Source organism: Alosa sapidissima, chromosome 5, assembly GCF_018492685.1.
Source record: "Alosa sapidissima isolate fAloSap1 chromosome 5, fAloSap1.pri, whole genome shotgun sequence".
NCBI lineage: Eukaryota > Metazoa > Chordata > Actinopteri > Clupeiformes > Clupeidae > Alosa > Alosa sapidissima.
In genome coordinates this window covers 1109152-1120898 of record NC_055961.1, presented here as the reverse complement: position 1 = coordinate 1120898, position 11747 = coordinate 1109152, and the positions used below count along the sequence as shown (strand labels likewise).

General features: G+C 42.6%; 1 protein-coding gene across 1 annotated transcript; it reads left to right on the top strand.

The window, feature by feature from the left end:
• Nucleotides 1–5564: 5564 nt before the first annotated feature.
• LOC121708923 (odorant receptor 131-2-like) lies at nucleotides 5565–6512 on the top strand. Its single transcript, XM_042091886.1, has one exon. The coding sequence runs from the start codon at nucleotides 5565–5567 to the stop codon at nucleotides 6510–6512; it is 948 nt and encodes a 315-aa protein (XP_041947820.1).
• The last annotated feature ends 5235 nt before the right edge of the window (nucleotides 6513–11747 follow it).

Genomic DNA, 11747 nt, shown 5'->3' with positions numbered 1-11747 from the left:
CAGTGATCTTCCCCATTGAGCCTGACCTGAAATCCTATTGGGAACAGACGGTCTACGTCGTCAAAGAGCAGCTTGGAGATAACCCAGTCTACAAAGTTAGCCCTGAGACTGGAGGTCGTCCCATCCGCACCCTTCATCGAAACTTGCTGTTCCAAGTAAACGCCTTTTTACTGGCTGCGGATACCAAGGGAAGTGCAGCGAGTTGAGACTGTCACACCCCACCAGAGTGCTACCTGTGATACACAGATCAGCCATGAGCAGAGTGGAGCTCACCAGGGGCCTTTCGAGCATGACAGGCCTGAACCTAAAAGAGGATGTGGAGCGGAAGAGGTGCAAGAAGGACCAGATGAGGTTGCACTACCATGGGAAGAACCCCTGTCTTGCGAGGAGCAGGAGCGACCTCAGGCTAGAGACTCAGGTGAAGGTGTGCAGTCTGATGTCCAACCAACACTGAGGAGGTCTACCAGAGATAGGCACCCCCCCCAGATGCTGACCTACACCTCTCTTGGGCAACCTACATATCAGCCACACACTAGTGTCAGTGCTATAGATGCTCAGACAACATTTTACACACACCCACACTCACAGTCTGCTGTCTACTCTGCTCAACCTACACCTCACTCTCTCCAGCCTACACCTCACTCTCTTCAAGCTACATTCCACCCTATCCCACCTACACCTCACTCTCTCCAGCGTACACCTCACCTTATACCACCTACACCTCACTCTCTCCAGACCTTACTCTGTCCAGCCTACACCTTATGCTATGCAACCTACACCTTATGCTATGCAACCCACGCCTTATGCTGTTCAGCCCACTTCTTATGCTGTTCAGCCCGCACCTTATTCAGCCCACTTCTTATGCTGTTCAGCCCACACCTTATTCAGCCCACTTCTTATGCTGTTCAGCCCACACCTTATTCAGCCCACTTCTTATGCTGTTCAGCCCACGCCTTATTCAGCCCACACCTTATTCAGCCCACTTCTTATGCTGTTCAGCCCACACCTTATTCAGCCCACTTCTTATGCTGTTCAGCCCACTTCTTATGCTGTTCAGCCCACTTCTTATTCAGCCCAGCCCACACCTTATTCAGCCCACTTCTTATGCTGTTCAGCCCACACCTTATTCAGCCCACTTCTTATGCTGTTCAGCCCACACCTTATTCAGCCCACTTCTTATGCTGTTCAGCCCACTTCTTATGCTGTTCATCCCACACCTTATTCAGCCCACACCTTATTCAGCCCTCTTCTTATGCTGTTCAGCCCACACCTTATTCAGCCCACTTCTTATGCTGTTCAGCCCACTTCTTATGCTGTTCAGCCCACACCTTATTCAGCCCACTTCTTATGCTGTTCAGCCCACACCTTATTTAGCCCACTTCTTATGCTGTTCAGCCCACTTCTTATGCTGTTCAGCCCACACCTTATTCAGCCCACTTCTTATGCTGTTCAGCCCACACCTTATTCAGCCCACTTCTTATGCTGTTCATCCCACACACACAATTGCCTTTACTTAGCTGCCACCCCCTTACCTCATGCACTGCTATTGAACACGACATCTCTTTACACTGATCTTGAGGTTTCATGTTTAAGAGCAAGTGTCTGGAGCCACTTTTGTATAAGTGACCACAAGTGTTGTGGTTTATTAACTGCATTTGTATTTTTATATGATTCATCTAGAACGGCACTATGCCTAGTAGGACTTTTATTTGTCAATATTAGATTATTACTGTATTTTTATATTATTACTCTAGAACGGCCTAGTGCCTAGTAGGAACATAAGCGCGTGACACAGGAGGTGCAGTTGCGTCTGGGTTGCTATGGGAGCGGACCACCGCTCTGCCCTCACATGCACTTTGGAGGAAAAACTGACAAGAAGCAGCCTGTGTCATCTCCTTGTTTTTCCACCTGTTTCACAGGATCTACTTATCTTTGTTACGTCAGTCCCACACTTGGGACCTGTAACATGAACATGAGCGTGAACATGAGCATGAACATGAGTGTGAACAGGGACGAGGCCTAAGTATAAGTATAAGTATAAGTATATATATTCTTTTGATCCCGTGAGGGAAATTTGGTTTCTGTTTATCATTTATCCCAATCCGTGAATTAGTGAAACACACACAGCACATAGTGTACACACAGTGAGGTGAAGCAAGGCAAGGCAAGGCAACATTTATTTATATAGCACATTTTATACCAGGGCAGTTCAAAGTGCTTTACATAAAAAGAGATGCCATATATACATCGAGGTAATTTGGATAAAAATCTAAGTTATAAAAGTTGATACATATCATACCCAGAGAAAATATAAACAATTAAAATAAACATATGAAAATAGGTAAATGAAAAATTAGAAAAGATAGAATTAAAATTATGGGAAAATAGGGGAAGGATTAGATCAAATAAAGTTAAGGGAAAGCAAGGGAGAAAAAGTAGGTCTTTAACTTGGTTTTAAAACAATCTGTTGAGGGTGCGGCCTTTATGTGTTCAGGAAGCTGGTTCCAGAGTTTGACTGCATATGAGCTAAAGTCGGCTTCACCACATTTAGTTCTAGTAGTTGGTGGAACCAGGAGTAGTCTCTGTTGCGACCTGAGTGACCTAGGGGGTGTGTAGTGGTGGAGTAGGTCTTTTAGATAAATGCACACACTAATCCCGGCGCAGTGAGCTGCCTGCTACAACGGCGGCGCTCGGGGAGCAGTGAGGGGTTAGGTGCCTTGCTCAAGGGCACTTCAGCCGTGCCTACTGGTCGGGGTTCGAACCGGCAACCCTCCGGTTACAAGTCCAAAGTGCTAACCAGTAGGCCACGGCTGCCCCAAGGCATGGCCTACAAGGCCTACAGGCATGGCCTACAAGGCCTACAGGCAGGGCAAGGGCGGATTATGAACTTTCGGGCCCCTGGGCCCAGATGTATTAAGGGCCCCACACTAATTGTCACTAAATGTGGGAGGGGGTTTGGGGGTCCTCCCCCAGAATTCTTTTCATTTGTTTGATGTGATTTCCTGTATTCTGGTGCATTTTGGAGATGGCCAATACTAAATTCAGCCAGATTCATAGCCTACATCCTGATTTGTTGATATTGAGGCAATGATTCCATGCAAAGGCTTGGGCTTCAGGGCCCCCTGACCCCTTGGGCCCCTGGGCCTGGGCCCAGTAGGCCCGTGCAGTAATCCATCCCTGCCTACAGGAGCGATTGCGGCCATGTGCCGCACATCCAGCCCCAGCGCTGGTCGTTGTTATTGTTGAGGTCAGATGTGATAATCATGATTTTATGGCGCAGTCATTATTGTTGAGGTCAGACATGCGCAGTCGTTATTGTTGAGGTCAGACATGATAATCATGATTTGAGGTCAGACATGATAATCATGATTTTATGGCACAGTGAGAGGCAGTCGTTATTGTTGAGGTCAGACGTGATAATCATGATTTTATGGCGCAGTCAGAGGCAGTCATGGTCCATCATGGCCTAGTGTGTACACTATTAATGTAGGTGTTTATAGGGCCATCATGGCCTAGTGTGTTATTAATGTAGGTGTTTATAGGGCCATCATGGCCTAGTGTGTTATTAATGTAGGTGTTTATAGGGCCATCATGGCCTAGTGTGTTATTAATGTAGGTGTTTATAGGGCCATCATGGCCTAGTGTCTACACTATTAATGTAGGTGTTTATAGGGCCATCATGGCCTAGTGTGTTATTAATGTAGGTGTTTATAGGGCCATCATGGCCTAGTGTCTACACTATTAATGTAGGTGTTTATAGGGGCATCATGGCCTATGGTGAAGCACAATGTCTGGGAAGTAATATCCATTCATAATGGATAGGGCCAGAATGATAAGTTGCCCAGGCCAGTTGGCTGATATGAAGTTGTTATACCAGTGGCAGTGGCAGACAAATTCAGCTGATGGCTGCACTTTGATTGGGTGTGACAGTACCTTCAAAGAGGCAAAGGAGATAGACTTTCCCCCACAGTAGGTGGCAACAACATATGGCAGTCCTATTATGTGCCACTTTATAGTAGATCAAATTAACTTCAGGTACCTGCCCTTGAAAATGTCTGCACTGTGAAAAGGCCATTGCTATTCACACTTACATTGTGAGCAACAAAGAGACAGCTGTAATGGGGGTTGATTTGGACTGTTGTAATGGGGGTTGTTGGTTGTTTTGGACTGCTGTAATGGGGGTTGATTTGGACTGCTGTAATGGGGGTTGGTGGTTGATTTGGACTGCTGTAATGGTGGTTGATTTGGACTGCTGTAATGGTGGTTGTTTTGGACTACTGTAATGGTGGTTGGTTTGGACTACTGTAATGGTGGTTGTTTTGGACTACTGTAATGGTGGTTGTTTTGGTCTGCTGTAGTGGTTGATTTGGACTGCTGTAATGGTGGTTGTTTTGGACTACTGTAATGGTGGTTGATTTGGACTACTGTAATGGTGGTTGATTTGGACTGCTGTAATGGTGGTTGTTTTGGACTACTGTAATGGTGGTTGTTTTGGACTACTGTAATGGTGGTTGTTTTGGACTGCTGTAGTGGTTGATTTGGACTACTGTAATGGTGGTTGTTTTGGACTACTGTAATGGTGGTTGGTTTGGACTACTGTAATGGTGGTTGTTTTGGACTACTGTAATGGTGGTTGTTTTGGTCTGCTGTAGTGGTTGATTTGGACTGCTGTAATGGTGGTTGTTTTGGACTACTGTAATGGTGGTTGTTTTGGACTACTGTAATGGTGGTTGTTTTGGACTGCTGTAGTGGTTGATTTGGACTGCTGTAATGGTGGTTGATTTGCTGTAATGAGGGTTGATTTGGATGATATCGATGGCATTATTATCCTTCAGGTCCCTTTTCCTACCATAAAATCTCTTTTGATTGTGTGTGACGCATTATCAATTAAACATAATCACTCATCACAAACTGTATAACGTGGACAATGCTGCTGCCATCCACAGCAGAGAACACTTTCTCTGATTTCTGTTGTGTAGCACAGCAAAATGCAAAGTCATTGTGAGATTACACAAATGGTGACGCACGCTTACCAGATCACCTTAATATAAACAGGAGAGGCGAGAGACACCAGATGACCGGAGCTGAGGCATGGTCACCACAGGTCAACACATCTGCACAGAGCTGGATGTGACACTAGTGAATGATGTGAGAACTGCACAGTGGCAATGCCATAATATAATATAGTATTTCACCCAAATTGTATGTCATTTGAACGGTTCCTGGTGAGTGACTATGATGTCTTATTTCTCAGGTTAAGGTTTTTCATATGGTTAGGCTACTGATATAATGGGGGTTTTTTTCAGTGTGTAACATGCACAAAAGGGAAAAAAAAAGTCATATCATGTAATCTGTCCAAAAGCATTTATTTTTGTACTTGAAGAAATGTTGCTATTGTAATACAAAATTGAAATATTCATTTCTGTAAAATAATAGCAACATTATTTTCATTTTCTGTGTTTTAGAACATCACATACTGCTTTAATGCCCATTTTGTGTACTTTTTGTCATTCATCAGGGATCAGTATAAATATTGTGTGTGTGTGTTTTAATCTCTAAAGACCATGCAGAACACAACAGTATCCTCTAACTCCTCTTTCTCTCTCAATGACGGCCTTCCACTGAGAGCCTTTCTGTCCATGACCCCCTGCTTCCTCTTCCTGTATGTCAATATAGTCATGCTGTTCACGCTGAGGTCTAAAGAGGTCTTCTGTGAGACGCCGCGCTACATGTTGTTCGGTGGCCTCCTCTTGTCCGACTCAGTCCAGCTGGCCTTCACCATTGTGTTCTATATTCTGTACAACAGCACGTTTGATGAGGCAATGTTAAAAATAGTGAGCTATGTGTGCTTCTTGCTCTACCTGGTCACTCGGGTGACCAATAACCTGCTGTCCCCAGTGTTCCTGGCCCTGCTGTCTCTGGAGCGCTATGTGGCCATATGCTTTCCTCTTCGGCACGCAGAGATAGCCAGCAGGAGGAGGACCACTGTGATAGTGGCTGCTGTGTGGATCGTGGGCGTGATAAACTGGACAGCTGACCTGACTCACAGCATGGTCCAGTCTTCAGCCCGGACCTGTTCAGACTTCATCGTTTCCCAAACGGCGTTGTCTTATATCATAAACCAAAGTTTTACAGGCATAGTATTTGCGTCGGTGAGTGTTGTCGTTGTCTACACATACATTGGCATTTCAATGACGGCCAGGTCCGCGACCTCTGACAAGACATCTATTAGCAAGGCTCACAGGACAGTCCTCCTGCACATGATCCAGCTCGGCCTGTACCTCTTATCGCTGCTGTTCGGCGTGCTGCGCCGCTCGCTGGCTGTGAGCGGCCTGCATCCAACCACCTATGAGCTAGCAGCGTACGGTTTGTTTATATGCCTGAACATCCTGCCCAGGTGCCTCAGCCCCCTCATCTATGGGCTCAGAGACAAGGCGTTCTGCGCCTTCTTCAAGTACAACTTTCTATTCTGCGTCAGAAATAAAGTGCAGCCATCAATTTGTGAAATTTAGTTGGCAATTTGAAAAATGCCACACATGCACTTTATGTAATTTTTTTAATACAGTCTGTATGTGTCCTAAATGATATGTGCATTGTATATTTAATGTGCACTGTCTTTATTGTATTGTGTGTATTGTATATATAGTATGTTGTGTATTCTATACCAGTAGACATCGTTTATAGGCTAGTGCTGAAGTGACAGCATTGGCCAGAACCAAATTCCTTGTGTGAACTCACACGGCAAAATAAATGTATTCTGACTGAACTATGTATAGGCTTTCCTTTTGCGGCTGTAAATGCATTTGTAAGAAGACATGCTTTGCCTCTATTTACTTGTTTTATATTTGGATGCACTAGATTTAATGATGAAAGCACTGTACTGCAAACAACAGAAGAACACTGAACAGGAGCTTTAGATGATGAACATAGTGCATGGGTCAGGGATGAACATAACAGTGTCTTTCCAAACTTCCCCAGTTGATTACTTTCATTAATAAGAGAAAAAAAATGTATTACAAGCAAATTAGGCATTATCTAATTAAATATGCGCTAATTTGCATACATTTAACCCAGCTAGCAAGAGGCTGGCGGACCGCTGGCGGTCCATTGGGGGCATAGCTGGCGGTCCATAGGCATTTTGCTCATCGGTTCTCTGGCGGGTTGCAGACAAATTGCCCAATATGTTTCCACAATTGGTCTAAAATCTCTTTAATTTGTTCAGTTATACTCCATATATCATTTTTATTAACTTTTCTTAATATTCATGACAAGTTCAATTTAAGGAGATGTTGGTCCAACAGTGGACCACAAATGGCACACCACCGGCGGCATACCACCAGCAGTCCGCTATCTGCCAATCAGATTCTGCTATCTGGGAAAACACGAAATCTGAGCATTGGATACAGCCAGGTTCAAAATTATGTTTTCATTGTGTTCAGATATTAGATGGGGAAAAATTACAGAGGGATTTATGGCTATCTACTTTTGTTATCCTACTGTATAAATCAGAATATCCCGGCCCCAGCTGTGTATAAGTATATATACTCTTTTGATCCTGTGAGGGAAATTTTGGTCTCTGCATTTATCCCAATCCGTGAATTAGTGAAACACACAGCACACAGTGAACACACAGTGAGGTGAAGCACACACTAATCCCGGCGCAGTGAGCTGCCTGCATCAACAGCGGCGCTCGGGGAGCAGTTAGGGGTTAGGTGCCTTGCTCAAGGGCCCTTCAGCTGTGCCTACTGGTTGGGGTTTGAACCGGCCACCCTCTGGTTACAGGTCCGAAGTGCTAACCAGTAGGCCACGGCCACCCTCTGGTTACAGGTCCGAAGTGCTAACCAGTAGGCACGGCTGCCCCGTGGCACAACTGGGGCACCTACACCATACGCCGGCGACCCGGGTTCGATTCCCGCCCCGTGGTCCTTTCCGGATCCCACCCCGACTCTCTCTCTCCCACTCACTTCCTGTCACTCCACTGTCCTATCATTAAAGGCATAAAGCCCAAAAAATATACTTAAAAAAAAAAAAATCAGAATATCCCAGATAGCAAAATCAGATTGGCAGATAGCAAAATCAGATTGGCAGATAGCAAAATCAGATTGGCAGATAGCGGACCGCTGGTGGTATGCCGCCGCTGGTGACTGCTGGTGCCATTTGTGGTCCACCGTTGGACCACCATCTCTTTAAATTTGAACTTTTGCGATTGGTTGCTGTAAGGCGAGACACTACAGGTGAATAGGGTAAATTATAACTATTAAAACAATAGACATCACCATGAAACTTACACAGTTGATTACTTACACAAGTATGAACAAAAAATGTATTACAAGTTTTTGAAATTCGAATGTTTAATTATGCAAATTAGGCATTATCTCATTAAATATGCGCAAATTTGCATATATTTTCGGTAGATAGATCTGAACATATGATAAAGCCAGGTACAAAATTATTTTTTCATTTTGTTTGCATACAAGATGAAAATAAAATTACAGAGGGATTTCAGGATATCTGCTTTCATTACCTAGGAAATCAGAATATACTGTCCATAGTCTTAAAAAATCGATTTTTGCCATATATTTTTGATTAAAATGTCACATGTCACATAAATCAGGCCAGGAATGGTTTATTAACAAATCCCTCTGTAAATATCTTCAGAATACTGCTAAGTGTATATCTGGAAAGTTTGGTGTACATAGGTGCTACATAGGCTGAGATGTTTCTACTGGAAAATGAGAAAAACTCAATTTGAGAAAACAGCCTTGGAACACAGACAAGAGATTCCCGTTCTCAGCCTAGACTCGCCTTTGAACTTTCGCGATTGGTTGCGGTTACAAAGGAAGTGTCCATATTTGGATAGCACAACATCGTGCAGGAAAAACAGAGCTTTCCAACGGTACTACACGTGTTATGTTTTGTATCACGGTCGCGGTAGAGCATGAAACGTTAGAAGACTAACTTTTGGTGAATTTAGGAGAAATATACAGGCGCGAGTAGACAAAATGTAGTGAAATAAACACCTAAATGTGTAAATCGGGCTTTGTTGTTGTAGTAATGTGAAAGACTACATGCTAAGGTAGCAAATTAGCCTAAAATCTCGAAATTGACCAGTGCATGAAAAAACAATGTTTTCACCTGCCGTGTCCATATATGGATCACATAGCATGATACAGGAAAAACATTGCTTTCCAATGGTACTACACATGAAATGATTCGATGCGGTAATGCATGCAAGGTTAGAATGCTAACTTTTGCTGAATTTAGGAGAAATATATAGGTGCGAGTAAACACAATATAATGAAATAAACAACTAAATGTGTAAATCTGACTTTTTTTGTTGTAGTAGTGTGATAGAATACATGATAAGGTAACAAACTGGCTCAAAATCTCGAAATTGATGTGTGCATGAAAAAACGATCTTGTCCTGTCTACTCTTATGCAGTCTATCACACCTGCTGTTCTGCCGGCAGTATGCGTTTAATACTTCACTCTGTTCTGGAATAGTTCATTATTCTTTTAAACAGGCAAGGGTTATGTCTTTACTGAAGAACTTTTGTCTTTACTGAATTACACTTAAAGGGCTATTTCACCACTGGAAAGATGAATTTGTATTGAAATTGGGTAATTTGTGTAGTAGAGATGTGGAATTTTTTTTAAGTCAGGGCCTTCTTGACCGAGAAAAGGCAGAACATGTATTTTTGGGTCATGTGGATGAAAGCCAACAACTCCCAGAATGCACCCCATGCATGGCCACTCCCACAAACTTAAGGGGCTCACACCGGAAAAACATGTAAGCCTACAAACACACCGAGGGATTCATTAATGTAACATTTTGGTTACATTAATAATTAAAATTATAATTGTTTTATGTTGCACTCAATCTTGTGGCCATATACTGAAGGTCCTGTTCTTCATATGGAAGTTTTCAAAAATCCCTATTTTGCAAATGTTGAAGGGGAAATCCGGTGGAAATGGATATGCTTCGCATGATAACAAGTTTGAACGTTTGTTTGAGAGCAAAAAAACGGCTGTTTTTAGCCGATGCTTTCCAGTGGCATGCTAACAGTGGTAACATTAAGGGTAAAAATAAATCACTACTTATAAACCATTTACGAGGCTGAAAGTAGCCTGACACTTCTATGGTAGTATAACGAGAGTCCTAACAAACAAGGCATTGACGACTTTGTAAATGCGCAGATAGTTTATTAACAAGGACTGTATACAGACAATACCTTGAGTTGTTTGCGGTCGGCGCCATCTTGAAATTAAGTTAGTTACTACATCACAAATCTCCCATGTTTTTGACAGAAGTACTTTATGTTGGGCACAACTTTGGTCTTTAATCTTGAAAAAAAATATGTTCCACTCCATCTACGACGGTAGACTTTTAGTATATGATTCAGGAGGGTATTTGGACCAATAAAAAACTATGAGACATTTCTGTTGCAAATGTGTTGTCTTTTTGGGCTAGATTGACTGGCCTAATAGGACTATAGTCCCTCTGCACCAGTGCCCAGGGGCCGCACCATGTGGGCAGTTTACTCCAATACTGAGGGAACTCATGATGTGCGGATCATGATGTCACTGCAGCAGCAGTTCTCTATATTAATGCGAGCTGTCCAGTGCTCTCACCTGTCGGGCTCAGAGTCGTGCACGCCCAGGTAACAGGTGAGGAGCCTCCTGATGTGACTGGGATGTGCCACAGGATTAGGACCTAGTGCTGTCTGTTCTAGTGATAGCCTTGCTTTGCCACAGGATTAGGACCTAGTGCTGTCTGTTCTAGTGATAGCCTTGCTTTGCCACAGTCAAGAAATGCTTTAAAGCTCACCATCATCTGTCAAATGAATTCATTTATTCAACTGAGTTATACAACTTGTAAATTGTATTATATGGTTATTTACATTGTGGAAATGATGATTATGATCAGTACGATTATTGTTATTATTATGAGTAGTAATGTGATGTCTATATATTATTACTATGCAGTTTATACTATACATTAAAACTTTGAATGTATTTGTAATGTTTGCTGATATTGTTAATTGTTATTCTAATATTGTTCACTGCTCTGGATGAAGTGTACTGTATGTTAAATACCATAACCATCCATGACCATTTACATGTAGTCACTGAAATACTCTTGTAAAACAATATGTTTAGAATGATATAGAAAAAAGACATACCAGTTAGGAAACTTAGATTGACTATGTTCATTATGGTGTTCTTACATTAACATGTTTTGCAATATTACAAAAATAATTACACATAAAGCTTGCTTCAGTCATCTTCATAATTCAGTCAAGAATACAATGCAGAAGTATGCATTGAATTCTGTTTACATTTTGGAACATCTATTTTAAGAATATAGCCATTTCCCCACATAATCTAATGTTGCTGTTAAGCCTTCATGAGGTGTCGTGGGCCTAACTTAACGAAACATCGGTGAATGAGGGTGCCCACTTGATAACCCCAATGACATGCCGCATACTATATAGGCTACTGCTGTTGGATGGGCCACTTGTATTGTGCTTGTGACCATTTGTTGGTGGATTTGTGGGTAGTGTGCTTTTTAAAGTTAAACTTGAGCAGGGGCTTCTGAATGTGTTTTTACCTTGGATTTTGGCACAAGGGATTTTAACATCTAATCCTGTGTATTAATGTAAAGTCAAGAATACAATGCAGAAGTATGCATTGAATTCTGTTTACATTTTGGAACATCTATTTTAAGAATATAGCCATTTCCCCAC

Coding starts and splice junctions, on each gene's coding strand:
- LOC121708923 (XM_042091886.1), top strand. CDS start 5,565: ATGCAGAACACAACAGTATCCTCTAACTCCTCTTTCTCTCTCAATGAC.